The sequence below is a fragment of the Pochonia chlamydosporia genome (genome assembly GCF_001653235.2).
Source record: "Pochonia chlamydosporia 170 chromosome Unknown PCv3seq00008, whole genome shotgun sequence".
Taxonomy (NCBI): Eukaryota; Fungi; Ascomycota; class Sordariomycetes; order Hypocreales; family Clavicipitaceae; genus Pochonia; species Pochonia chlamydosporia.
Genome location: NW_019154043.1, coordinates 1086358 through 1114345, shown reverse-complemented (window position 1 = coordinate 1114345; position 27988 = coordinate 1086358). Strand labels below are relative to the sequence as shown.

At 47.9% G+C, this 27988-nt stretch overlaps 10 protein-coding genes across 10 annotated transcripts; 4 read left to right on the top strand and 6 right to left on the bottom strand.

Moving 5' to 3' along the window:
* Window positions 1-50: 50 nt before the first annotated feature.
* VFPPC_06563 (C-3 sterol dehydrogenase/C-4 decarboxylase) lies at window positions 51-1133 on the top strand (the record flags this gene model as incomplete). Its single annotated transcript, XM_018285576.1, has 1 exon — window positions 51-1133. The coding sequence occupies one exon, from the start codon at window positions 51-53 to the stop codon at window positions 1131-1133; it is 1083 nt and encodes a 360-aa protein (XP_018138300.1).
* A 966-nt stretch (window positions 1134-2099) lies between these two features.
* Window positions 2100-3809, bottom strand: VFPPC_06565 (cytochrome P450 oxidoreductase; the record flags this gene model as incomplete). Its single annotated transcript, XM_018285577.1, has 4 exons — window positions 2100-2246; window positions 2304-2838; window positions 2911-3514; window positions 3578-3809. 4 exons carry the CDS (start codon window positions 3807-3809, stop codon window positions 2100-2102), a joined length of 1518 nt encoding a protein of 505 aa, XP_018138301.1.
* A 6396-nt stretch (window positions 3810-10205) lies between these two features.
* On the top strand, window positions 10206-11115 carry VFPPC_06568 (cystinosin; the record flags this gene model as incomplete). The annotated part of the gene is made up of 2 exons (XM_018285580.1): window positions 10206-10697; window positions 10756-11115. The coding sequence occupies 2 exons, from the start codon at window positions 10206-10208 to the stop codon at window positions 11113-11115; spliced, it is 852 nt and encodes a 283-aa protein (XP_018138304.1).
* A 3053-nt stretch (window positions 11116-14168) lies between these two features.
* VFPPC_06570 (ankyrin repeat-containing protein) lies at window positions 14169-17778 on the top strand (the record flags this gene model as incomplete). Its single annotated transcript, XM_018285581.1, has 3 exons — window positions 14169-15333; window positions 15393-16194; window positions 16245-17778. The coding sequence occupies 3 exons, from the start codon at window positions 14169-14171 to the stop codon at window positions 17776-17778; spliced, it is 3501 nt and encodes a 1166-aa protein (XP_018138305.1).
* A 1136-nt stretch (window positions 17779-18914) lies between these two features.
* Window positions 18915-20363, bottom strand: VFPPC_14072 (acyl-CoA thioester hydrolase; the record flags this gene model as incomplete). Its single annotated transcript, XM_018291843.1, has 2 exons — window positions 18915-20027; window positions 20082-20363. The coding sequence occupies 2 exons, from the start codon at window positions 20361-20363 to the stop codon at window positions 18915-18917; spliced, it is 1395 nt and encodes a 464-aa protein (XP_018138306.1).
* Window positions 20364-21498: 1135 nt separating this feature from the next.
* VFPPC_14073 (hydrophobic surface binding protein A domain-containing protein) lies at window positions 21499-22044 on the bottom strand (the record flags this gene model as incomplete). The annotated part of the gene is made up of 1 exon (XM_018291844.1): window positions 21499-22044. One exon carries the CDS (start codon window positions 22042-22044, stop codon window positions 21499-21501), a length of 546 nt encoding a protein of 181 aa, XP_018138307.1.
* Window positions 22045-22747: 703 nt separating this feature from the next.
* On the bottom strand, window positions 22748-23786 carry VFPPC_06571 (ferulic acid esterase A faeA; the record flags this gene model as incomplete). The annotated part of the gene is made up of 4 exons (XM_018285582.1): window positions 22748-22867; window positions 22929-23327; window positions 23389-23663; window positions 23726-23786. 4 exons carry the CDS (start codon window positions 23784-23786, stop codon window positions 22748-22750), a joined length of 855 nt encoding a protein of 284 aa, XP_018138308.1.
* Window positions 23787-24322: 536 nt separating this feature from the next.
* VFPPC_06572 (hydrophobic surface binding protein A domain-containing protein) lies at window positions 24323-24915 on the top strand (the record flags this gene model as incomplete). The annotated part of the gene is made up of 2 exons (XM_018285583.1): window positions 24323-24842; window positions 24908-24915. 2 exons carry the CDS (start codon window positions 24323-24325, stop codon window positions 24913-24915), a joined length of 528 nt encoding a protein of 175 aa, XP_018138309.1.
* A 522-nt stretch (window positions 24916-25437) lies between these two features.
* On the bottom strand, window positions 25438-26223 carry VFPPC_06573 (phosphotransferase family protein; the record flags this gene model as incomplete). Its single annotated transcript, XM_018285584.1, has 2 exons — window positions 25438-25731; window positions 25801-26223. 2 exons carry the CDS (start codon window positions 26221-26223, stop codon window positions 25438-25440), a joined length of 717 nt encoding a protein of 238 aa, XP_018138310.1.
* A 581-nt stretch (window positions 26224-26804) lies between these two features.
* Window positions 26805-27914, bottom strand: VFPPC_06574 (NmrA family protein; the record flags this gene model as incomplete). Its single annotated transcript, XM_018285585.1, has 1 exon — window positions 26805-27914. The coding sequence occupies one exon, from the start codon at window positions 27912-27914 to the stop codon at window positions 26805-26807; it is 1110 nt and encodes a 369-aa protein (XP_018138311.1).
* Between the last annotated feature and the right edge of the window lie 74 nt (window positions 27915-27988).

Sequence of the window (27988 nt, the reverse complement as noted above, 5' to 3'; positions counted from 1 at the left end):
TTTCATTGGCGACTGAGCCAACCCTCTTTGTGAGCCCATCATCGGGTATCATGTCTTCCTCAGCCCTTCTCAACACTGTGCTTGTCACCGGCGGCGGCGGTTTCCTGGGATCCCATATCGTGCGGAAGCTCTTGACGGAACCCGGGTGCAAAATCTACTCTGCTAGTCGGAATCCGAGCAGCCATCCTGACCAAGAAGATGGCGTAGTCTACGAAGCAGTCGATATCGCCAACCAGGACCAAGTGGCAGCCCTGTTCCAGAGAATTAAACCGCAGGTCGTCATCCACACCACTTCACCCAATCCTCTTGCATCGCCTCGGGAGCAGCACCGGGTAAATGTCGAGGGGACCAAGCATCTCCTACGACATGCTGTATATTGCGTCAACACGCGTGCCTTTATCTTCACCGGATCGGACTCTGGCATGTTCCCGAACCAAGACCAAATCTCCGAAGAACAGGCTCAACTTTACACAGCATCCCACAACGCCTATCCGTATGGTAAGACCAAGGGCATTGCCGATGCCTTGGTACTGGCTACCAACGGACCAGACCTTCGTACGATATCACTTCGTGTTCCCGGCTTATATGGCGACCATGATTACAAAAACCTGCTACCCCAGCTTTTGGGCGCAATCCGTCGAGGAGAGCACAAAACGCAGGTCGGCGATAATAGCAAGGTTTTCGAAGTTCTCCACGTACACAAGGCTGCCGAAGCCCACATTGCTGCAGCAAAGGCATTGCTCCGCGCTGATGCATGTCTAGATTTGGCCTCAAAGGTGGATGGCGAAGCCTTCTTTATCAGCGATGGACATGCGACTCCTTATTGGGACTTTTTTCGGCGGTGCTACGCTGCAGCAGGTGCATCAGTCGAGCCAGAAGAGGTGAACATTGTATCGCTAAGCAAAGCACAGACAATAGCCTCGCTCGCTGAATGGGTTTACGCAGTATTTACGTTAGGCTACAAGAAGCCGCAGATGCGGCGACAGAACATGGACTATTTTGATCGTGGGTGCAACTGGTCTATTGAGAAGGCGAAAGAGCGTTTGGGTTACGAGCCTTTGACTGTGGAAGAACAAGACGCGGCAATTAAGAGCATGATGGACTGGGGCATTGCCAACCTCCCCAAGCCGTGACCTGGCTGTTGGGGCCTGAACCTTAATTACAAACTTAATTTCGCTTCATAGTAACATGAGCAAGGATCAGCAATCAAAGCTTTATAGTCACTCCCATTGTTGGCTTAAACTTGAGAAAATTTATGTTGGCATCAAATATCTCGTACGTAAAGAGTGAAGCTTCTTGTGGGAACAATTGGATGATCGTGCTTCGCAATCTTTTGGCAGCTCACAGTCGTACTCATTCAAGAACGTAGTAACGACCAACTTAATGACCATAGAGGCGTAAAACATGCCTGGACATGAGATCCGGCTGAGTCCCCATATCATCGTTCCATCTCCGTCTTTATTCGAGTCTAACAGCAGTCGCTGCCGTGTTTGGTCTCCTCCTGAGGAGCCGGTTGCACTTAAGTATCGTGAAATATCGAGCCTCAGGGGATTTGGAAAGCTAGCAGCATCTCTCATTAACCTGCGGGTAGGAACGCAGATCCAGTCTCCCGGCTCAATTGAGAGGCCTGTGCTAAAGTCCTTGGTTTCAGAGCATGACGACGAACGACTGTGCTGTCAAATGGCGATAGTCGCGAAAACTCTTTGAGAAAAGCGTCAATGATGAGTAGATCATCAATTTGACCTGACAGGCTCTCTAGATGAGTATTTTGGAGCTCAGAGCGAATTATTGTAACGTACTCCAGCCTTGGGTAAAGACCCAATAGAGCATATGTAACGCTCGTCAACGTTATAATCGAAACGTCCCTCGAAGGCATGGAAGCTATTGCTAACTAGTAGTTATGCAAATATATCCACCTAGTTAACCGATTTAATAGGCTACAAATTAGAGTTGCTTGATTGCTTTGAATAGATTTCAATGTAGTTAAATTCATTCAATTTGAATGCACTAACAAGTCTGCCCACCAATCAAATTCCCAAAACAATATCGCCACCTTATCTCAATTTAAATATACGAATATCCCGTTGAAAAATATTCATTTACCTTTTTGTAACCTTGACATTTAGCCCGACCTGCTTGTTAAACCAGAAGTTGAGCGTCTTTAGCTCTTTTTTCGGATCGACAAGCTCGATCCGGTAATGTCGAAGCATATTCGGAATAAGCTTATAGATCTCTGTTAGAGATATCTAGCACCATGTTAGCAACCCATATCTTAAAGTAGAATGGTTTCATATTGATCGCACATGTTTCCCAATGCAGGTGCGCGGTCCAGCACCAAAATGCATCATAAATCGGTCCATATTCTCCGCACCAGTACGGAACCATCGGTCTGGATTAAAGATTTTGGCATCTTGACCAAATATATTTTGATCGAAGTGAATGACAGTCGCGCTCATCCCAACACGGCTTCCCCCGGGGAAGAAGCGGCCGCAGATGGTGACGCCAGACGGGGGCACATGTCGAGGCATAGACATGCCCACGCTGGGGTGCATCCGAAAACCCTCCTTGCAACAGGCGATAAAATAAGGCATTTGAATGGCCTCGGAGTATTTCACGGGGTCGCTGAGTCTGCCCTCCGCTGCTGCCGCATCAATCTCTGCCATGACCTTGTCGTATGCTTCGGGGGCTTTCATCAGATTATATAGGATGGACCGCATCGCAATGGCCGTCGTGTCAGATCCTGCAAACATTGATACCCACGCCTCGGTTGTCACATCCGCCGTGGTGAACTCCTCTTTTTCAGCTGCTATGCGGAAGAGTTTGTCCAAAAGATCAGACCTATCGGCAGGGTGTGAGATTAGTTCAAGATATCACCTCTTATGTCAATTGTTGCGAAAAGAACGGTCTCACCTTTTCACGCCACCCTCTCGCATGAGCTGCATTCGATTGTTCACGGTCTGCTTTGCTGCGATGACAATATTATCGTAGCAGACTAGGGCCTTGTGAACCTGAGGGAAGAGGTGGCCCAGTACTTGAAATGGCCGCACATATGACGGGAGAACAGATGCAGCGGCGACGGCTGGCATGAGAGTATCAAGAGACTCGATGTAGCCCTCGTAGTCGCTCCTCGTTTCCATGAACCCGAATTGGCGTCCGTAAAAGAGCTCTCCAACAACATCAAACGCGTACATTTGGAGCCACAGGCCGAGGTCTACTGTCTCACCGGAATCAACAAATTCTTCTAGGCGAGACATAAAGGTCGCCGTGCATGCGTCGATGAAGCGCTCTGACTCGAGGACACTGCTCAGCGAATAGAGGGCATTCACCAAACGGCGCCGGTGCGCATGGTGTTTCTCGTCTCTTTGTGTAAAGAGGTCTTCGTTCGGAGAAATATGAGATGCGAAAGGGGCATAGAAATCTGTCTTGGTAAATCCTGCATTGACCGCGTAGATTAACTTGAGTGCGGCAGGATCCGAAACAGAGACCTCGTTCGGGGCGATTCTGACGATGGGACCTGCACACCAAAAGTAAGCGAGGGAAGTATCGTAACAAGAAAATTTTACTGTTGTCGTCTTACCATATTTATCATGAAGGGCTCTTTGTACATTGTCAATATTGCCCTGAAGGACCTGTTTTGCCAGCCAGAGCCTGGATATTCTGGCACCAAGAGGGCCCGGAATATCTGCATATGGATGGAACCAACAGGAATAGATGGCTGAAACGACCCAGAAGAGTGGTAAAGTCGCAATAATAATAAGTGTCAGTTTGGAAGAGTCAGATATACCGCTCAACAAAGTCTCAAGGAACATTTTTAAAGGTATATGAAACTTGGTCTTCTTTTGGGGGACAACACACGCTAGCATTCACTTCCTTTGCGCTTCTCTATTATGACCTGGGTATCAATGTATTTATATGTCTGGTGCGACCCAGTCAGTCCAACATCCCCCATCCATCGGCCTCCACTGCTTGGGCATTGCCCCCTTGCTCTTGCAGATCAAATGTCACTACAATGCAAGTCTCCGTAATAGGCTGCGTGCGCTTTTACCTTGGCGTCACAGGCGGCAACAAGGCTTCCAATAGGCAGAGCATTGCCGGAAATACAATGCAAATGTATTGTTGTATTGTATTTAATACAATACAAAATACAATAGGGTCTGGTGGCGTTGAATGTTCCAGTCACAGAGCTTGGCAGCGCTTTCACCCTGCATGTGACCAGTTCTGCATCCGAAGTGACTTGACTGGATCGTTGTGAAAACCGCGCCACACCCAGGGGTGTGCAATTGCTAACATTGGCGAGCTATTGCACTTTGGGTAGTACAAATAACGCCTGGGACCCATCAACCGGCCACCGGTGGCACCTAAATGCATTATATTAGAACCTTATTTGACGGTTGGAGTAGATGAAAATGGTAATATTTAGTGTTTTCGAGCTATTTAATTTCTATTTATTACATAGAAACTTAAAATTAAGTCTATTTATTATAGAGAGTACTATAAGCTATATTAAAGAATACTACTAGGCGTTTTTAACATTTTTAATATTAGTAAATTTTCTATTAGAATTATATATAACTTTTTGCTTTTTTCTTAGTTTCTAATAATTAATTTACTATTATAATAATTAAATCTTCTAGTTATCTTTTGCTAGCTATATATTTTTATTATTAATTGTCTTTTAGATCTTTTAAAACTGTTATGAATTTAAGCGTAGTGCCTGGATCTTAAGGGAGAAGGAGACAAGTGCGCTGGAAGAGCTACCTAAGAACCTGCTATAGGTTTCTACTAGAGCTTAGCTAGGCACTATCAGGGTCCTCTATAAAGCTGAGTTAACCTCTTCCCTCTTTCTCTTTTCTCCCTATAAGAAAAGTTACTATTAGTAACGCTAGCTCGCAGAAGCTGCTAGGCTAGTCCCTTACGTATAAAGACAAAAGTGTAAATGAGAATAATAGATAGTATAAAGTTAAAGCCCTACTCTCTTGCCCAGCTAATATGTACCTCAAATAAGGAAACCAAATTTCGGTCAATTTTGTAGATCCAGGCCTCAAGTGCTTTCAAATCTAATATTTAACCAAGTTTTCAATTTCAGCGCATGCTCTTCTCAAAGAAACCTCTGCTCTCCTTTCTGGAGTGCTCCCATTGCAACAGGCACTAGATACCAACGATGCCGCGACCTCTACCGCGAAAACACACAAGTGACAACTTCAAAACGCCACACGCTCTCATAATAACGTCGAAAATAGAAGACGTTTTCCTACTAAGTCGCTAATTCTAACAGTTATTTTGCGCCTGGGCGCCCATGTAGCAGTCCCCCGGGTAGTATGAGAGTTAATACAGGTGGGCGACGAGGTTGCTGCTCCTCGACCTGCACTCATCGGCGAAGACGAGGCGCGAGGCGAGTGTGTCCACGCTGTGGGAGGCGTCTCCTGGTAAGCAATTTGGTCATTTGTTGACTGGAGGACATACTCACAAAATTACAATGGGGAAAAAACACGTCATTGAATACACAAGCATATCAAGCGTACTGGCTAGGTTCTTCTGCCCGTCGCTCGCCTCGTGCGACAACGATGTAAGCGAGGTTGTCACAGCGCGCGAGACGCCGAAGGATGCTAGAATGGTAACGCGCATCGCGGTACTGCGCATGAGGTGGTAGCATAGCTTGCCGCCGCTCAGCGGGGACGACTGACGTTCGATGTGGAACTTCCTCAACAAGAAGACGGCGCTGAGGCATTCGGCCATGGCGATGGACACGAAGTAACCGATGCCTATCTTGACCAGGACAGCCGAAACCGGGGAGTTGGGGTCAGTCTGGAAGCGTGTGTTGAACACGAGGGCGGTGAAATGGAGGGAAATAGGTTACGAATATTAGCGCCCGAAAGAGGCTTCGGAAGATTAGGCGCTCGCCGCCGACCAGGGCATGGGTCAGAATCGCATAGCCATAGAAGGGAAGTCCAGCTTCTTGAACCTGATGAAGATGGCCCATCACGTTAGTCAAATGTACCATAGATGAGTGAACTGATGGAGACGGGAATGGTGGATTAACCCTAACCCTAGAAGATCAGGGCAGAACCGGAGAAATAAAGGCAGGATGAGTATGGCCGGCTCCTTTTAGTTACACGGAAAATACTGCACTCACCAACCAAAAGAGATGCATAAAGACGAAAGCAATGGCCTTTTTAGAAACTGGAGGGTCAGTATAAAACCTATAGTAAGCCAGCCCGGTAGCAGCCGCACACGCCGCGGAGACAACAATGGGTACGGCAAGGGCAAACGGGAGACCCTTATTAAGAATGACAGCAATCATAGGGCCAAGGAGAACATTATGGATCCCAAGGGTGCTAAGGATGGCCCAGCTCACTTGGAAGTACATTAGTTGGGTCATGGTGTTTTTGTACGAACAGATGGCGTCTACACCAAACCTTGAGATAGAATGCTGCGATCGAAGGGGTAACTTATATATAACTATATGATAAAGACCAGATTTTGCGACCTGTTGGGTCTCCACCACACGTGGATGGCCGATTTAGTCTCGATCCATAGACACCAAATCGGCATCGCATTGAAATATTGGGGTTGTGGTAAAGGCGTGTCATGGCATACTGCACCTTGAGTCATGGTATGGGCAGACTTTTAAGTTCCCTGTGGCATCAGTGAAAGCGATGATATTGCCAAAGTCAGGCAAAACCAGTCATTAAACGCCCGAAATCGTACCGATGAGATACTACACTTTATTGTTCCTTCTTCTATTATAAGTTACAAATCGCCAAAGTGGCTGGAGGCCGCCAAATTGGAACACAGTGAGCTGACTATGATACATTCGCTACGCGCTTGGCGACGGCAAAAGCGTCAGCGCCACAGCACAAGGAGTGTTCAGTTACTGGCCGCCTCACAATAGCAGCTTGGGAAATATACTAGTGGGCTATGCAGTCCTTGACTCCGTACCAGACTTCTTATGCATTACACTAGACTTATCAAATTTGAATCTATAAGGGCACGGTGGCGAGGAAGGTGGCGGGCAGGGAAATATGGTGAGGCAATTAGACAATACTTGACTCTTAACATTGCGGAGGATCATTTCAAAAGTGACTGGGCAAGCGCCACAGGCGATAAGAACCTCATCCCTGTCAGTCCTTGGTAGTACAATACACACTGTAAGCTTCTCGCTATATACCGCCCCAACCCCTCAGACATGTGCCAATGCCTGTCGATTAGCCGGTTTCGAGTGTGCCGTGGTAGAACATGGAGAGTAAGTCGCGAGTGTTGTACTTGAACAGTTTAGAGATGCCGAATTAAGTGATTTACAGGGAGTGCTTTTGTGGCCATTCGATTCGGACATCCGCTCTAAAGAGAGAAGAGAAATGCACCATGCCTTGTCCGGTTGATGGATCTCAGATCTGCGGCGGGTCTTGGCTGTACCTTATAAGTTTTAAGCGCACGACATGCCTTTAACTTACTAACAATCCGCAACAGGATCATCATTTACAAGATAAGCAACCCATCATGCAATCCTGTTCCACTATACCCATATCTACTCGACTGCAGTCGGGATCGGCTTTGTAGCACCCCTATCCGCGACACATCTCTAAACCCGGAAGACCGCGTCGCACGATTCATCGGCACGTTGCACCTTCAAGAAAAAGTCGACAACCTAGTCAGTGGTGCTCTTGGCGTTCCGAGATTAACACCCCCTCCATATCAGTGGTCTAACGAAGTCCTTCATGGCATCTCAGACATCGATGCCAACAAGCCATTCGACGCTGACCCTAACGCAACCTAGGCCTCCGCAACTAGTTTCCCTATGACTCTTCTCCTGGGAGCGGCCTTCGATGATGGTCTCGTTTACCAAGTTGTGACCACTATCGGTAAGAAGAGCCGAGCGTTTGCAAATCATGGATGTTTCGGCCGCGACGTGTGGGCGCCTAACATCAACCCGTTTAAAGACCCAAGATGGGGAAGAGGCATTGAGACGCCAGGAGAAGATCCTTTATGCATTCAGAACTACGTGTAAAGGTCTGGGAATTAGGCCCAGTCTTGTGTGCGCTACTGAGGGAGCCTATATAGTGCTAGATTGAACAGTCACAAGGGACTTGACTTGTTCAATTCGTACCCTTTTGCTGTAATGGTCAACAATGAGGGCTCGGACAACCGGTATATCTGCAGCTAGCACCTGCGATGGCCCAATCGGGCTAGACCATAATAGAAAGAGAGATGAAAGAGAAAACTATTGGCAGTTGTACTACTAGCTATCTTTTAATATAATACCTATTAATGCGGTTTATAGGCATTAATTTACATTTAGAAGCGAGAAATTTAATCTTGAATAGTTATTCTTAAAATTTCTAATTATACTATACCTTTTCTAGTAAATAAGCTACTATATATAGCTAATAGAGTATTCTAAATAGTATTTTCTATATAATTTAGCCTTGGAAATCTAAAAATTAAATTAGATTTTAAATTACTACTAAGTTGCATGAGAAAGTATAGTTAGAATGGTAGCTATTTAGCGTTAAAAAGACGAAAAAGAGTGGCCGGTTAATGGGTCTCGGACGTTAATGCCAAGCCTAAATGGGAGGAACATTGAAAGTTATGACCCCCTCCATGTCTGGGGGCCGAACATACTCGGGGAGGGTGACCACGTAACGGTTGCCGCATGTAAGACATTTTGATGGATGAGATGGCTACGTACTCCGGCATGATTGCATTAGGGAGCTTCACCGGTTGTTTCAAGCGGCTGGGTTCCCATGCTGCTGGCGCCTTGTGTTACCCTTGCGGGACGAATCCAATCCGTTCGCATGTCACCCGCTTCCTTACAGCCTGGTGTCTTTTTGCTCTTGTAGACGAGTTGAGGCTCGTGGTAGGTATCACGAGATGTTTGACACGATTCGGACTCAGGCACATAAGTTATGAGCATGGTTCTGCAGCTAGGTCAAACTGAAGCAATCCCATGCATCGCATTAGCACTTGAACCTCTAGGCTGGATTCTGTGGGGTGAATGGCACAAATAAATTGACCTCCATGTCAATGTTCATTTGATGTTGAGATTGAATGCCTCAACTTGGGACGGGCCGTGCCGCCCGCTGGTTTCTCCACTTAACGCTGAATGCCCTCAATGTTGGTCAGGACTCGGGACTCAGTTGAGGAGACACGACGCTAGAGACATCTGGAGCAGTCAAGTGCCCACACACATGCAGGCAGCCGACCAGACTGGATCTTCACTTGACCGAGAAAGGCCCTAGGGGGTGACGAGTGACATGGATGGCTTGGGCGGCAAAACCGAGCTGATCTACAAGCGGCTGGGGGAGACAGCCAGCCACATTTTATGGGTACATGATAAATCACCGGGCCATAACTGCAGATAGCTTGTTTAGGGAATTTGATCTTCAGAGATGGCCAAATTTCTGCAATTTGCCTTGAGGAGCACCAGGCTGTGGACGTACTTTGAGGGGCGTGGCACGGGTCTGGTATTGCTTGAGTCTGGTCCCTTCACCAGTTTGCAATATTCAAGTTGAGGTTTGATGCACCAGACCAATAGACCTGGTTGGGAACCTACATGTAGGCACCTAGTACATATGTCTGGTACTCAGGTACCATGTGTTCAATGTTGCTTTGTTTTGTTCCAGCGAATAAAATGGGACAAGATGCCAGGCACAAGAAAATGACCCTCCCCCATGTCATTTGTAGTCCACTCTCGAATACCATACATATCTGGCTAGGTACATATGTACTTATCAGTGCAAAATAATATCCATTGATTGCATACATGTAACAGAGACAACAGCACCACCAGACGGACGGGGTCCCTTTGGTTACCTGTCTCCCGCCAACCGGAATCGTCACACCAGAGACACCAGTGCTAATGGCTACGTAGCCTCCAGGTTGTGTCAGCGGACCTGACCAAGCACTGAGGTGTCGACATTGAAGCTTTTGGGATGTCTGGTGTGCTCGTCACGTTCAATGTTGGCTTTGCACGAGACAACTCAGCACAGATTCATGGTCGATACGAGGGACAGGCGACCAATCCACTGCGAAGAGTGTACAAGACTACAACCTAGTGTTTTACGATACCAGCAGTACTGGTACTGGTACTGGTACTGGTACTCGGCATTGTCATCACTCTTGTTCTTTGCTTCTCTGTATATTTAATAACCGCTGATGGACAGTGAGGGACACTCGTGCAACTCCCATACAAGCGACTGAGCTCAAGCATGGACGACGATTCAACGACGATGCCCAAGGGCGTCGCAATCTTTTCGGCCATTATAGGCTGGGCCTATACATTTCTCTGGACAGTCTCATTCTATCCGTTGCTTATAAGCAACATCCGTCGTCGCTCAACACACGGAGTCTCGGTCGACTTTTGCTTGCTAAACCTTCTTGGCATGACCGCGTATGCCATCTACAACATTACCATGAGATTTTCTCCCGTCGTCAGGCGACAATATGCAGCGCGCAACCCCCAAAATCCAACCCCAATAGTGCAGTCCAACGACGTCGCATACGCGTTACACGGTCTGTTCATCTCGGCCACCATCTACTCTCAGTTCTATCCGCGTCTCTGGGGATTCGATACTGCGAAACCGTCTCGAATTAGCCCTTGGTGTAGCCTCGTGTTTTGGGGCTGTATCATTGCGGCCCTTGTAGGCGCGTTTGTTGCCATTCTCGTACCATACTCGCAAAGCTGGATGTGGCTAGATGTGGTACGTTTTCCCTCACAGCCGTATGGTATACCAGCACTAACATCAATAATGCTTGTAGATCTACCTTGTTGGAAACATCAAGACATTTCTCACTCTCCTCAAGTATATACCGCAAACATGGCTCAACTACAAGAGGAAGTCGACCCAAGGCTTGCCGCTCCTCCCATTCGCGCTCGACATTGCCGGCGCGTCGCTCTCTCTTCTGCAGTTGCTCATTGACTCTGCATACAGCAGTAATCAACCAACGGCCTTGTCAAACCCGGTCAAACTCCTGCTTGCCTATGTCACCATTTGTTTTGATCTCGTATTCTTCTTCCAGCACTATGTACTTTACAGAAATGCGACAGACGATGATTTGCTGGGTGGAAGGCATGCTGACGAAGAAGACCATAGATTATTGGAAACGGAACTGCGATAGCAATACTCGTGTTTGGTCTGAATTCATTGCTTTTCTATTTGCGTCTATTAGATTCGGAGTTTCGGTTTCACATGGCGAGCCGAGATGATACCAGCCCATAGCCAGTTTTACGCTCAACGAGGAAGAGCCTTGTGGATTACGCCGCGTCACAGGGAAGGTGACTGGGCTGGTGCATTAAAACCGTTGAATAAAGGATTGAAAGCCGCTTGATCTTATGGTCGCATGGTCTTGCGGATGACGTTGGCATAGTTGGTATGGGCTCACACTTACATATAGAATAGGTTTAGAAAGTAGAGGCTATAATGTAAAAAATAGAAAGTTTTATAAATTGAGCAACCCTTCTATTAGACCTAGATCGCCTAGTAAACGGCGCTGTCCTGATACCTCGCCAAGCGAGCCGCAATCACCGCACATGCTCCCCTCGGCTATATCGCCCCCTTGACCGGCGACATTGACGGTGTAAGGGCGGAGCTTAAAGAATGGGCCTTATAGAATGTTTGTCTAAAGCATGCCATTATGAATAACAGAGCAAGGTTTAGCACCTAAGAATAATTTTTTAGCCTCCTTTCATTATCGTGTGTGCAGGAGTGTCCAAGGCTGTCAATGAGATCGCTTCACGTGCGATAATTTACAAAATTGAAGAGTCATGTGCCCTGAAGGGTGAAAGTCGTGTCGCGGGGTGGACTAGAAAGCGCTTTTCAGCGTTTACCACTTCTGACGTCCGTGATGAACGAAGCTTTGCGATACAATACAACTGACACGGCGGTGTGACGAGGGATGAAGGATCATCTCCTCAATGGCCAACTCCTCTTGAAGAAGGACAGTTACTGCCTGGTGCAAAACAAGGGTGGGCACTTTGACTCAAATCAATGGGGGCAGGATGTTCGCCTCTTTATGCCTGACCGGTGTCTCAAGAGTCAAGACTGAGAATAGATTCAACACTACGTCATTTCGTGGGCTTGGTGGTGGCGTAAACATGTGTCTTGGCAAATCCTTTGCCACGAGACTCAGACTCATCGTTGCGATTGTTGCTGCCATGGTTATACGATTCGATGTTGAGCCTTGTACTATTAGTGAAGTTTTAGACTATCCTTGCCATGACGAGAGCTGCATGGCTATTGTAGTGGCCCGTCCAGCTAACAGATACTGGGTCAGATTGGTGCCAAGATGTAGAAAGTAATCCATGGCAATGTGGAAAACAGGAACACACCGTTGGTACGCTGTTCGATCCAATAAGCGCAATATGCCCGAGCGCACTCTGACGACGTGTAACTGATGAGGCGGGATTTCAGGGGTTTAGCTGCTTAAAAGCCAGTACCTGTATTGGTCATTGGGCGCTTCCATTCCGTTCAGACCGTCTGGTACTTGAACAGGTCTTGGTCCGTGGGCCCGAGAGCGGTGAAGTAGCAGGTGATGCCGGCTGCGTGTGTCAAGCGACAGACTTAAGTGTGCTTGAGTGATTACTTCTTGAGTCATGTATGTATACCTACTGTCACATTCAGATTCAGAAGCTGTCAGTTTGGCGAACAAACCGGGAGTATGCTCAACTCATCTCACATGTTGCCCCCAATCCTTCGCGATTGAATGACGGGCGGGGTCAATGAAGGATTACGAAAGAAGTTGTTTCTGGCTGCATGCCAAGACCTCTTGTAACTTTGTCAGTCTGTGAGTGTTACAATTTGGTTGTACATGAGCTCTTCGTTACAGCAACCCCGTCACAGCATGCTCCCTCGGCCGAGTGGTCACCGTGAGACGGGGGAACTTGGGGCCCGAGTTACACACCTTAATTAGTGGGTAGTAGGATTCGGTTGTTTTTATTGTGAAACAAGACGGATCACGAAATGAACCCTTGCTGCTTTTGACATACCAACGTACTGTTAGGTGACTGCGATAACGGAGTTATGCTGTCGCCGTTAACCAACAACCACCACTGCATTGCAACCCATTTACACGAGTCCTTAAATAGCCCTTCCATTCCATCTTGGCATATGAGTAAGATACGCGTCTACCTTTGAGATGGATCCAGCAGGTGTTGTTAGGAATTGATTGCGTGCATATGGGATCGAGCATCCATGTCAAATAACTTTATTTACACGTATCAGGTACTTACTTACCCGAGTGCAACAAGACCCCGCAGATGTCAATACTATAGTTAGTAGGAAGCGACGCTGTAAGGCTTGACAGGTTCTAGTCTAATTCACCCAACTCTGTTGAAGAGCCATCTACTCCGTACAGTTCAAGATATCATTTCCATTCACTTCTATGCTACTCACAGCCTCAATTACTAGGCAAGGCGACCTTCGCAAGAACTGCAATGCTACTACAGCAGTGGCAAGACAGGGCACAGCACGCTGTGCTGCTAGCTGCACGACCAGTTGGCGCTTTCACCATGGCTGTCATGGTCTGGTTGTTGTTGTGGCGATGTGCCCTATTCACCGTGTACCCAAACTTGCGTCCAAAGGTGCCTGAGGAGTATCCCTATTAGCTACCGGATGTTGGTCAGTATGGAAGATTCAGCCTCATGTGCAGATTTTGTTGACCCATATTCGATACGTAGCTTGGTTCTGCTGCCACAAGTCTCTCGTGGCTGAACGGAATTCATTCCGGCAACACACTTCAGCCGTACACCTTGGCCATACTAGGGTTCGCTTTTGACATTATCATCAAGTCAGGAGATGACTGGGTAGGGCTGCAAATTGCACAAATGAATGCCTCATCTGCCATGCTCTGCAAAAAGCGTTCAATAGGCTGCATGTCTCGCTGGTTTCCTAACAAACCTAACCAATCATACCTACGGAGTAGCTCTTGTTAACTTCTCAGAGAAGGCTGCCTCTGTTGTGTAACAATTGACTGCAATGTTGCTTCTTTCAGCCGCACCGCCCCCGCGTTAGGCATCATCTCCAATACGAGCACCTAAACACTTGGTCTAGTACACTTTTGTTTCGCAATATCATGATCCCTCCGCGAACACTTGTCAGAACTCTGTTCCTACGCCACCAACTGTCGACGAGCAGCCGAACTCTACTCAGCGGATACCTCTTCTACCTCGTGATATGCCGGACATAAACAAAGAGATAGACGATGAGGGACTTTTACCCTCTGAGGACGACGGAAATATGGCCGAGCCGTCGCATTCCGCTTCGAATACATTTACATATAATGACTACACTGTGGGCTGGGTGTGTGCGTTGCCCAAGGAGCAGACAGCAGCAACTGTTATGTTGGACCACATTCATCCAGATCTGCCAAAGCCGCCAACTGATCACAACACCTACACGCTGGGATCCATTGGCAAGCATAACATTGTCATAGCCTGTCTGCCGAAAGGCAAGATCGGCAATAATCCGGCTACGACTGCCGCTACCCAGATGATACGTACCTTTCCGTCGATAAAGGTCGGCCTCATGGTTGGCATTGGGGGCGGCATCCCACCGAAGGTTCAACTGGGCGATGTTGTAGTTAGCACACCGACCGACCAGTATCCCGGAGTGGTCCAGTGGGATTTTGGCAAAACGGAAAAGGATGGGTTCAGGCGAACCGGAGCGCTGAACAGTCCTCCAAGCGCGATGTTGACAGCGTTGACGAAACTGGAGACAAGTCATGAGATGAAGGGATCTGAGATACACCAATATCTGATAGAGATGAAAAAGAAGTGGCCGAGGCTGAGTCCGGCATATACTACACCTGGCTCCTCCGCGAATCCTTCCATCACTTTAACAAATGCTCACCACAACGAGAGCAGATCGCAAGCCTTTTTTTCCATGCTCTGGAAGATGATTTTCGCTCTTCTTGGGCTTCTCTTAGGCTGGAGGGTGTTTGCTTCGATAGACGAAAGTACTAACTCAGCCGAGCAGGTTGAGCGTACCCCGGGCAGCGCGGCCGTTGATGGAGGGCAGCGAAAACCTGGAGATTTGCGAGTGCATTACGGTCTAATCGCATCCGGCAACCAAGTGATCAAGGACGCCGAGTTTCGTGACAGTCTCGACAAGAAACTTGGAGGGCATCTGCTATGCGTCGAAATGGAGGCAGCAGGACTGATGGACAACTTCCCATGTGTCGTCATCCGAGGAATCTGTGATTACGCCGACTCACGAAAGAACAAAGAGTGGCAGGAATATGCCGCAACCGTAGCTGCGGCATATGCAAAAGAGCTTCTTCATCATCTACAACCGAGTGATGTCGACCAAGAGAGCCCGCTGAAGGACATTATGGAGCAAGGTTAGTTGTTCTCGAGACTTCCGTTTAATTCTAGTAGCGGCTTCTAATGAAATTCATAGTTCTGGGCAGTGTTGAGGAATTGAAGTCTAAAATAAACAGCAAGCAAGATCTTGAAATCCTCAATTGGCTCACGCCGTTGGAGTATGACCTCCAGCAGAACGACTACTTTCAAAGACGACAGGCGGACACTGGCCAGTGGTTTCTCGACTCAGAGAAGTTCCAGCAGTGGCTCAAAGCAAGTTCCAAGACTTTGTTTTGCCCAGGACTTCCCGGAGCCGGCAAGACGATCCTCACCTCTGTGGTGGTCAACAACCTCGCACAACGGTTTTCCAAAGACCCAAGTGTTGGAATTGCGTACATTTACTGCAACTTCCGGCGGACAGAGGAACAGAATATCCGCGACTTGCTGGGAAGTCTGCTGAAACAACTAGCTGGTGGATATCCGTCTCTGCCGTCTGAGGTGAGAGATCTTTATCATCGCCACGAGGGCAGACGAACACGGCCGTCACTCGAAGAAATCTTGGACGCTCTGCATTGTGTGGCCGCCAGGTACTCGAGAGTATTCATCATCGTGGATGCACTTGATGAATGTCAGGCATCTGATGGCTGCCGGAACAGGTTACTCTCGGAACTCTGTCACCTTCAGGGGAAACACGGAACCAATATCTTGGCAACATCAAGGCCCGTTCCGGAGATCAGTGACCATCTCAAAGTCAGCGAATCACTAGAGATTCGTGCAAGTACCGACGATGTGCGGAGATATCTGGAAAGTAACATGCGGCAGCTGCCAACTTTTGTTGGCCGGAATCGGCAGTTGCAAGAAGAGATCAAGGTGGGAATATCAGAAGCCGTCGATGGAATGTACGTTGCTGGTTGATCAGGAGAGCAGAATAGCCACTGACTATACGCAGGTTTCTCTTGGCGAAATTATACATTGGTTTACTTGAGGATAAGCTGACGCCAAATGATATCCGCAGTGCATTGGAAGTCTTTCAGAAGCAAGGCCAACTATCGAGCGAAGATATGAAGACCCAAGTCCTAGCCCAGGCGTATGAGCAGACCATGGAGAGAATCAATAGGCAGAAGCAAGGTTGGAAGGAGCTTGCGATGAAGGTTCTGTCATGGATCACCTGCGCGAAAACACCGCTTACTACGTTGGAGCTTCAACATGCACTTGCAACAAAGACGGGAAAGTCTGAGCTTGACCAGGGGGACGTGTCAAATGACAAAGATATGGTCTCCGCGTGTGCTGGATTAGTCACAGTTGATGAAAAAAGTGACGTTATCCGGCTGGTCCACTACACATTGCAGGAATACTTTGAAAAAACGCAAAAGTGTTGGTTCCCGGACGCCGAGTTTGAGATCACAAGAACCTGCCTTACTTACCTGTCTTTTAAAGTCTTCAAGACTGGGCCTTGCCAGACAGATGAAGGGTTTGAGGAGCGGCTGCGGTTAAATCCACTGTACGACTACGCTGCACGGAACTGGGGACATCATGCCTACAGTGCTCCGACTTTAAGCGAGGAAGTTGTCGAATTTTTACGTCACGAATCGAACGTAGGAGCATCGAGTGAAGTATTGATGAGTTGCAGATTGTACTCAAATGATCCAGAGCACAGGCAAAGATCCCCAGGGCAATACACAGGACTACACCTAGCAGCATACTTCGGACTAGAAAAAGCTGCAAACACTTTGCTCATACTTAAGTATGACCCGGACCCAACAGATTGTTGCGGTCGGACACCACTGTCATATGCAGCCGAGAGAGGACATGAGGCCGTCGTCAAACTGCTTCTTGCAAACGATACAGTCAACCCGAATCTAAAGCTTGCTCATGGTTATACGCCGCTGGGTTGGGCTATTAATTACAACAATAAGGCAGTAGTAAAGATGCTGCTTGAGACGAAACAAATTGACCTAAATTCTGCGTGTGCTTATGGTGATACGCCGCTGTGTTGGGCTCTTCGTCACGACAACGATTCAGTGGTAAAGATGCTGCTTGAGACGAAGCAGATTGACCTAAATCCTGCGTGTGCTGATGGTTACACGCCGCTGTGGTGGGCTCTTCGTCGCAACAACGAGGGACTGGTAAAGATGGTGCTTGAAACGACCCAAATTGACCTAAATGCTGCATGTGTTGATGGTCACACGCCGCTGTGGTGGGCTATGCGTTACAAGAACGAGGGCATCGTCAAGCTGCTACTAGCAACAAACCAAATTCACCTTAATTCTGAGTGTGATGGTCGTCGAAAACCGTTATGGTGGGCTATGAATTCCGAGAACCTGGCCATCGTCAAACTGCTGCTCGAGACAAACCAGATCGACCTTAATTCTGAGTGTGCTGATGGTCGCACGCCGCTGTGGTGGGCTAAAGTTTTCAATCTGAAGGTGCTGCTAGCGACAGATGGAATTGACCCGAATTCGGAGTATTTTAAATATGATTAGGACGCAGTGATGGTATTTCTGGGAGGATTTAAATTTAAATGCGTTGACAAACAGAGAGTTAGAAGCGCTATTAGGAACACTATATCTGTCAAATAATTCGTCAGGGCTACAGCTATTATCATACTGCTGCCTGCCCAGATAGGACCATTACAACAAGTACGTAGCTCTCGTACGCATCCATTCTTGTACATAGGAAATCAAGAGTCTGTCACTTTCTCTAAGCTGTCCAGATACTAGTGCTGCGTGGCAGTTAGGGGACCAGTTTACAGCACTTAATTCACCCAGGCACAAAGCTGCCCTACTCTAACACTGCCGATTACAATAGCAGCTGACGACCTCGAGGCCTCTTCCAGGTCATTCTCAACGGATTCGGTAACTGAGACGTATGAAAAGGTGTGATACGCAAGTTTGCCAAGAAGCAGCAAGGTCAGGACTACATTAAACCCAATGTTGTACAGACACGAGGTTTAACGCCTCCAGTCGAGCCGACATGAAGACAAGTCCAAGAAACGCCACTGGATACATCAATGGCAGGTGGTAGCCGTGGCAAATTCAAACACTTGAGGCCTGGCATCAAAGCCAACTTCAGATCTACAACGACAGAACCAAGGATTAAGCAACACTACAAGAGTGCATCGTCAAAAACGTTAGCAGGTACTGCGATATCATTGCGAGGGAATTATATCAACACAGAACTCACAATCCGAACAAACCGTGTCAAGCCAACTGATTGGGCTCGGGAGAGTGATATCGTGGATCGATGCTACGTTACGCTTCAGACCGGAAATAATTTAAACCCTAACGTTTGACCAGTTAGTGATTTCTGCTTATCCACTGGTAAGGGATCACTCCAAGTCCCCCTCTCTCAGTAAGACTTGCCTAACTACCGTGCAATTTGTACGTGGATAGGATTGCTCCTCCAAATAACGTGCCCCCTTGACGACTCGGCCCATCATAGAGCGGTAAAGTTTTGTGAATAGGGGTCAAATTGCCCCCACGCGTGTGGCATGGTCAGGGAGAAAGGGCGCTAGAGATGTGGTGCTTTTACGTGTGTACTTTTGCTCTTGATACATTTTTTTGGTTTACAGCTAATCTGGCAATGAACATTTCAATACGGCAGCCTGAGCTATAAGCCGTCATTCCATGATGCCTTCTCTCTTGCCATCCTCCAATGTCCCACTCGCAATGACCTGCTGCACCCTTGAGGCTCGTCTCCGCGCATCCACGTACATCATAAACTCAGAATACGTCCTCGGCATAACTTTGACATCTTTGTCAACGAGGAAGGTATAGTTGAACTGTCCCGTAGGTTTTGTCTCTCCATGCTCGACATCTCTCACTTTACTATCGACACGGACCTGGACACGAGTCTGACCTGATGACTCGCTTGACTCCGCATCATTGGCGGCGTCGTTGACCACCGGCGGGTCCGTATATACTACGGTCGCTGTAAGATACAAGACACTGCCAACTGGTACGGGATTCTGAAACGTCGACGGATCAAGCGACACGAACTTGGGTCTTGTGTGTGTAAAACTAGCGGCACAGCAAAAGGCCAACTCAAAGGTCTGCTTGAGAAGGAAGCCACCAAAGATCATGAAGTGGTGGCGATTTCTATACTGAGGCTGCATGATAGCTGCTGTGTTAAGCCTTGTTGTATCCATGAAGAACACATTATCTGGCTTGCGCAGCGAATCATTGGGATCGTGGTACCGCAGCTGCCGCTGCCACATGACGTGAATGAGGTCGCTCTCCTCGTCATTTGGCGCAGTCTTCAACAATGATGTCTGTGAACGTTCCTTGCGAATCTTGCTATTCCTTTCGCCCCGTGCAAAGATGCGCTTCTCTTCTTCTGTATCAGTGCGTACTGGTGCGATCTTGACGGGTCTCTTAGTGGCAGGGTCAGTGGCAACCATGGTGCATTGGCATGTGATCATGACATCTTGCTGCTTGACCTCTTGCCCGTCTTTGGGTGCCTTGGCGACCTGTAGACTGATTTCCATACTGGAGCCTCCTGCAGCGTACGAGACTTGGCCGCTTAGCTCGAGGTCACAGATCTCTGTGAGAGGGTGGTTGATGGTGATACGGTCAAAGGCAGCTGTGACAGTGCTGACGCCTTCGCCTGTGTGCTTGTAAGCAATGACGCCGGACAGGGCATCCAAGTCCATGAAAATAGTGCCTAAACGGATGTGACCGGTGGCATTGAGATATGTGTCGAGCAGAGATGGCTCTTGGGCGAGAGGGAGGATCTAGGCGCGACATTAGACATTGATTCATACCTATCGCATTCTGGAGATACTCACGACGCTGTGGTAGCTATCTGACATCTTCTTTGGTGTCAGATCAGGTTTAGCTGGGGCAGGGGGCTCGCTTTGGCTCTTGTTGGCCGATTCGCGCTGCTGCTTGCGAAATGCCTCGATCCACGGAACCTGCATTCGCTGCTCAGTCAATGCTCGAAACACGCCGTCTGTCCTTAGGCGAGGTGTGGTGCAGAGTTGACGCTGCTGGCCTCGGCAACATGGCGACTGCGATACGCGTCGCTGAGCGCGCAAGATGCAGCGCATGGCTGTTGATTTCGAAGCCATTGCAGGTTGTGATGTGAGGTTGAGAACATTGAAGTCTGGTGTGAAATGTTTCGGGGTTGAATCACCGACCCGACTCGAGTTTGGACGTCAAAGAAATGTGGGGCATTTTGGCATCAAAAAGCCGACTACGGATAAGATGACATTAAATGCAATTTACAAACAACCAGTCTTATTGTCACAGAAAAATGGCGTAGCTAGCGGCTATTTCGCATGTGTTGGACCCCGTTATATTCTCGTGTGATCCTCATTTATATCGGGAAAATTGGGGCGGATGCGCCACAAAGGGGAACATCTCGCTGGCTCTGCCGAACATATCCATAGAGTTTGAGATGGCGGCCTGTCGTATGTATAAGCCGTGCTTCAAATAATTTTATCATTTCTACTTAATGAAGGTTTCTTGTCTAACTAACGGAAGCGATGTGAATTCGAAACATGCATATAAAAGAGCTGGAGTGTCTTATTGGCAGATCCGGTTTTCGTCATGCCGCCAAGTGCGACTTACCCTAAACGCCTGGCGATCAGAGCACGTTTTTTTCACTTGATACATGATCCGTCAGAATGTGAGGAACTACTTACGAAGCTCATACGTATTAATATTTACGCTATGTACTCGCCAATGGGCATAAATTCATTATCTGATGGCGTTTACAAGCCGTTACTCGTCGTCTAGCAGCAAGGTTAACCAATCTGCTACCCAAGCTACATCAGGAAATTCGGCCCCTCATCGAGACATAAAGATAATGATGTACGACTTGTTCTATTGGAACCTATGTATGGAGGCCACCGATAGCTACCATACTTAACACGTATCTACGTAATTTGGGTAAGTACGGAGAGTCGTCGCCATCTAACGTCTGGTGCCACAGGCAAGTTTGATCACAGGATCTCCAGTCAAGTATATCATCGCCATCGCTTCTCGAGCAGATGGGTTGCTCCTAAACGAACCGATTTTGGCAAAAATTCTATTGTAAGGAGAATTCCGCTTCGGATCTTCAATCATATAGGCAAGTTCACCGGCCAACGCAAGTAAAGATATCAGATTGACACCTAATAACAATGGTTGTGTATTTGAGACTTGCTACCAGCTACCCCAAGACCGACACCAATCCCTACACAACGAAGCACACAACTAACTTCAAGCATACACTTTCTGCGCCTGTTCAAAATGAAAGTCAATAGCCGATATAACAAGAGGCGACACGTCCTTTACCGCCTTGACGAATTTATCAGTCAACGCAGCACCAAACGTATCCGTAGCGTCCTTCAAACCCTTCAAGTCCGACTTGACCAGAAACGAGGCAGATCCAACCCCAAGAATGGCCTTGTCAAAGGCCGGCTTCTTCGCAACAATGTTGTCAAGGACATCGTAAATTTTGCCAGTAAGCGATGTAATTCCAAAGGCGACAGTTGCAGAATCCTGGTCGTTAAGCGGGCCTGAGCTCTTGGCGGCAGTGGTAGCAGCCTGGATTGCCTTTTGGAGATCCGTCGCCTGGCCTTGGATCTTCAGTGCGGTAAGTGTGCCCTGAAGGCCTCCGTTGAAGCCGTTGAGCGTGGTGTTCATCGTCACCAACTGCTTGGATATAGTGTCCAGAGCTGCATTGATGCTGTTGACATCCCGGGGAACCGGGTTTGCGGTCACAGCCGTGGCGAGGAATGGAATGATGAAGTTGAAGAACCGCATTGCGACGTGATACTGGAAGTCTTGTGGTTCGCGCAAAGAATGTGAGGTGGGAGAGGTGAAAGACAGAGATATTTGGTAGGTTGAAGTGTTGCTATGTTTCAAGACATGATCTGAGAAGTCAACCAACATGTCTTGAAAGTAACTAATCCATCTACCTGTCGGGGCGCCACTGGTCGGTATCACAGTTGCATCGGCACATGTGATGAGGGACAATAACGGGTGCAATCTTGATTCGGTTAATTAAAATGCCTGCAGAACATCGTCACCTGCCCAGTTCATCAGTGCTCAATAACAGTGACAGCCTCGGTGACGATATCTCGATAATCCGAACCCCCAACGTAACCTCAAAAGTGACGCTCTGACGATATAGTTCATCTTCACATGTGTGGCGTATTTGGCGCCGATTCGCTCATTACCATCTTCTTCCCGAATGGTGGTTGAAATGCAGGGGTGCTAACTCATTGCAACCCTACCCATCGCTGGAAACAAGGGTACGGTAAGTTAGTTGTGAGGCTTCTGTGCGGATTGAGAGTAAGACTTGCATATCACATGGGAGGCTAATCTAGCTACGGTCGAAATGCGGTTCATCAACACATGTGTTTCAATTTCGGACTAAAGATAGACTATGGAGAACGACAATTGTAACCTTTGGCACAACCCTAACCTGCAATGTCCAAGAAGCTTTTCACCAATAGGAAAGAGCTCAGGGAAATACTGCACCACATGCAGCCACAAAAAGTGAGCTGCCAACGATGGTGTTGCTGTAAGTAAGATGGGACCGATTGATAGGGTTGGACCCAAAGTCTTGGCCGGCGCTACAGGACTAAGGGTTTTGTTAGCATGTTTCTGGGTTGTTTTTCTTGCTGAAAGTTGAACTGACATACCTTGGAGTCTAAGCTGCACTTTAATGTCGTTTGGGCAGTGTTGCCAGTGTCCTTGCTCTGGTAATATTCTGGCCCGTGGTGAACATAGCCAAGCAAGGTCGGTGGAATTTGAGGCACGCCGTCATTGAAATGCGTGACGCGATAGTAGTTTGAGTCGGGGATCTGTCCAGCGATGTACTTGGCCCATTGTGCATCCCCATTTCGTGGCTCGCCAAAGGTATACGTCTCTGCAACTTTAATATCTTGTCCGATGAATGAGGATGTCGCTATGGCCGCGATGCCACCGCCAAGAGAATGGCCAGTAACAATAAGCCGTGAGCCAGACGACACCTCTGACTTAATTGCTGAGGCCACTGCCCCAGAGATTGAGGCGAATGCGGACTGGAAGCCTTGATGAACCTGGTGAAGACGAGTGATCTATTAGTTCTAAAGTCTCGCAAACTTCATGAAATGAACATACTTTGCAGTTAGAGCAGCTTGTTCCGGTAGCAGATAGCGGGACGAGACCAAAGGCAAGATCTGAATCGAGGTCCTTGGGCGCAGAAGTTCCTCTGAAAGCAATAATTACTTCCTTAGCAGTATTATCACGGAACAAAGTAGCCTGAGTATCCGTTGCATCATCGTTGAACGTTTTGACAATCTGAGACCCAAAGGGTGGTTTTGCGCAGTTGTCATCGTAAGATGCCGCCGAAAACGCCGTATACCGAGTTATCTTGTCGAATACATCCGATGAGACTACAGAATGTTAGCACCGCAAAGGTTGTAAGTCGAGTTGCTTGCAGGTATAAAGCACGCACCAGGCTGTTGGGCAAGAACAAACAGCGGAAAGAGTCCTGTTACTGCCAGAGTTGCACGCATTGTGATGACTTGGACAATTTTGCAAAAATGAAGTTGTAATGGAAACAGAGATGAACTTGGTATCCAGTTTCTGAGAGGAATGAAACTGTTGACGCTTTGGATAATATTTCCTGAATATGTTGACTTGCTGGCTTCGGCTAATAATTGATGTGGCGTCGCATCAGATGTAACATGCATATCATGGCTTGCTCCGACCCTGATGATCCTAGTCAAGTTCAGGCTGGATGCATCATCCGATGATGCCGCATTGTCTGTGCGGGCAATGGGTTGGGGTAAAGCAAGGAATAGGTCCTGTGTCTGCTTCGGCCGCTCGTAATATGAGGATTGCCCGTTTTCTGAATTAAAGCAAGGATATGATAAACATTGCGGCGCCTACCGAGGTTTCGGCCACATTGTGAATGTGACGAAGAGTCCAATAATGAACTTGCCATCATCTGACTTTCGCACATCCGTATAAGCTACCACTTCGTATTCCCAACCTCAATCTGTTCCCAGACTTGTATCACCAACCTTCACGTTTACTTCGTTATTTCGCAATGAGATTCCTATACGCCTTGGCCGCTCTGGCCTGCACAGCTGCAGCTCAAACCTCAAATGTTCAGGCTGTTAGAAATGACATCGCCAATATTACCACCTTGATGGCCACTCTGAGCAGCGATGTGAAGCTTGTTAAGCCTGGGTCAGCGGGTATCGCGCAGGCTCTGCAGGTGCAGGTGGATGCCGTGAACATTCACAAGCGACTGCTTACCTCTATCGACGATACTGAATCCTCCGCGCCATTCGGGGCTGGAGGGTCTCTGAGCATCGGTTTGGACTTTATTGGCCTGTCTCCGAAAGTCAAGACAACTCTGCAGGACGTCACGAAGCAAAAGGCTGCTCTGGGAGAGCTTGGTATTGTCGTTCTGTCGAGCTTGTATCAGCTTAAGCAGGACACGGATACTTTTGGAGCGGCGGTGCTTGAGAAACTGGATGCGTTGGAGAAGGCAATTGCTCCTGCTATTATCAAGGACCTTGACAAGGCTTTCAATGATGCCATTGTTGCGTATGGTGGGAAAGGTAGGTGCTCCGTGTTCCACCACTCGTGTTGTTGCTTTGGAACTGATCCACTAACAACATTGTAGCAACGTGATGCCATGGAATCTCGCGACACTTCAGATAGCATGTCAAATACTACCCCAAATTTCTTACACTAAAAGCACCTATTTGATACCTGCATACTTCTACTTATGTCTATCCCATATGGTAATAGCTATGGGAGCTAAATAGCCGTGAATCTCAAACGTGATGAATCCTACGCCGTTTCCAGTATATCCTCGGGAAGCACTAATCAGAACGTAGCTGAGATGACTGGTTAATTTGTGATGTTAACATGAGCAGGCAACTGTTGACATGCCCCCAACTAATAGCCCGGCCACTCTGATTCTTTGGCAAAGAGACTTTGTAGGCCATACTTCTTTGTGCCCAAAACAACTCAAGACGTGGAGCATCATTGCCGAACAATGTATCAATTTCTGAACCAACGTTGGCTATGCAAGGGCATTCTGCCTACAATTCTGTGTCCAATATGTAACTAACCACTGGTGACTCTATTAGAGCAAGGACTAGAGTCTAGAAACATGAAGAACAGTAGTATATGGTGTGTGAGCCCACTTTATCTATCTTCATTATCTTTCATCAACCGCAGTATCATTTCTTCGTCATTACTTTCTCCATTGATAGCCACTGAAGGATCTGGCCGGCGGAAGAACAAGCCCTCAAACTCTTTGGGGAAAAAGCCAGAATATTCCCAATTGTGTATGGCCCTGATCTTCAAGGTCTCTGGGTCAACAATGACGTTGTGCGTGGAAAGGTCGTTATGACAAAACACAAGGTCTTTCGACTCTCTTTGCTTCATCTTCCACTGAGGCCGGTACGCTTTGACCATGACTCTATAAGGTGGAATAACCTGGTCCGTAAATATTAGCATCACTTACACCTTGAACAGGCCAACATTGAAGCAAGGGAAGTTACCTACAATTCCAGATGGTCCGCCCCAAACGTCGGATTTGAGGCTCCTCAGTGTCTCTAAATGGCCCGCCGGCTCCTCTTCAACCACTTTACGTTGCTCTTCGGAAAGTTTGCTCATAGCCACACCCTCGATGTGCTCTGTGACAAGATACACAACGTTGTCATCCTCAAAGCATGAAAGTAGTTTTGGTACTGGAATGTTGGTGTTTTTTGCGATAAATTCCATACTAGCGGCTTCGTTGAGGAGTCGTTCATTACCGAAGCGCGGTACACAGACATTTCCATGTACAGGATTGAGTTGCCATTCAGAGGGACGGAGGCTGCGCTTGACGAAGGAGTTGCTGACGTGGAAATACTTGCGCTCTACAGTAATAGCAATGCAGTCCTTTTCACGCCGAGCCTCCCGCATTTGGCTCGTCACAGGTGACATCTCAGTAAGTTTTGTTGGAGCGAGAGGGGAAGAAACGGAACAAAGTTGTTTACAGTAGACCATTGCCAACATTGGAAATCAAGTCGGGGAACTGCTATTTATCTGCTTCACGGCGGGATAGGGGTGGCAAGCCTTAGAATTCAGGCCATGTTGGTCGGCATTGACATGTCAAGTATTCATATTCTCTTAACTAGCTGGACCTGGCTGTATTATGTATATGAATTGGGGGTCTTTTCTTGTAGCCTCTTTCTGCTTGCCGGATTAATACAATTTGCTGTACTAGGACTTCTGAAGCGTTACTTGCAGGGCAATCGACTCGCATTTTAGTTCCTCTCAATGTAGCCTGGCGCATGGACATCCTCGTTGGTGAAATAATCCTTGAATGTTATTCCAAAAAGTGACACCACGACAGCCATAAATGGAGGCACACTTGCTGCGAACCTGTACCTGTACCTTTGTTGTAAAGTTTCACTGAGCTGAGAGCCTTTGTCTATCTATTACTCGCCTCCATCAACATTTCAACATTAGATACCCAAAATAACACTCGACGGCCTCCGAGCCATAACTCATCACCAGTCAAGTTACAGACGCCCCTTTCGACCATCTTCTGCAATCTTCAACACAGGTCTCAGATTCGTTGCCCTCTCCCACAAACTCGGTGTGCCCTGCTTTTGGCTCTTTTCCTCCTCCCGCTGGAACCATTGCTCAGCGCTCTTAATCCGATTAGGATGAATCTCATCAAGTAGCTCAAAGTTGCGCTGAATGACTCCCTTGTTCCCTCCAGAGTATTTCCACATGTTCCAGAACCCAGTAAAATTAGTACGTATGCTCATGGTCCCTGAATCCTTGGGATCAGCATTATGTCCAGCTGGTGGTGCGCCAGTGCCCATGGGGCCGGTAGTCCAATACTCATCGAGACTGGTGTCAATGAATTTCGCGGGATGGCCTGTAACCCTTTCAAATGCTTGTGCCAGATCGTTGTAGTTGATCAAGTCGATTGCCACTTCCAGATCCAGACCATTTGCCCTGGATTGATGATCGAATAGCCAGCGAACGTAGTATCCGCAGTCGTCGAGGTCGACGTGAGCCACCGCACCGTCTCCCAGAGGCATTCGCCAAGTCACGACGCCGTCCTCGATCTTCGGAGACATGGGCGTGCCTACAGCGAGAACCATGGATATGTACGGGCCGGTGGTGAATATAGCGGCACCCATTCTTTTGTTAATCTGGGGATCTTTGTTTTGCTGCAGGATCCATTCCGCGATGCGGCCTTTGCCGTCATAGTGCCCAGTTCTAAATTTGGGATCGAAGCCACTCTTCTTGTAGACGTAGTCGAGGTTGCCGTAGACAAAGAACTTTATTCCTTCCTCCAGCGCTAATTCGTAGGCACGAATCGCCCAGAACATCTCTGTCTTCTCACCAGTATTGAAGCCGTCGATATTGACAAAGGCATAGTCTGCACCATGAAAGCCCTTTTGGAGGATGTCTTCATCTGCGAATGATCCTTCAAGGGCCTCGGTGTTTCCAAATGCAAGCAGCTGCTTTGATCTTCTCGAATTGACGTCCCTTGTCAGGAAGCGCACACGGTATGCGTCATCCTTGACAAGACCCTGAATGACTGGGATTCCTTGAGCACCGGTCCCTCCGATGACAAAGACAAGTGGTGCTGTGCTGGCCGTCGAAGGAGCCATTGCATGTAAGTACGGTGATATGATGAAGTATGATCTTAAAGCGTCAGTTAAAGGTGTAAGATCTGCTGCTGAAA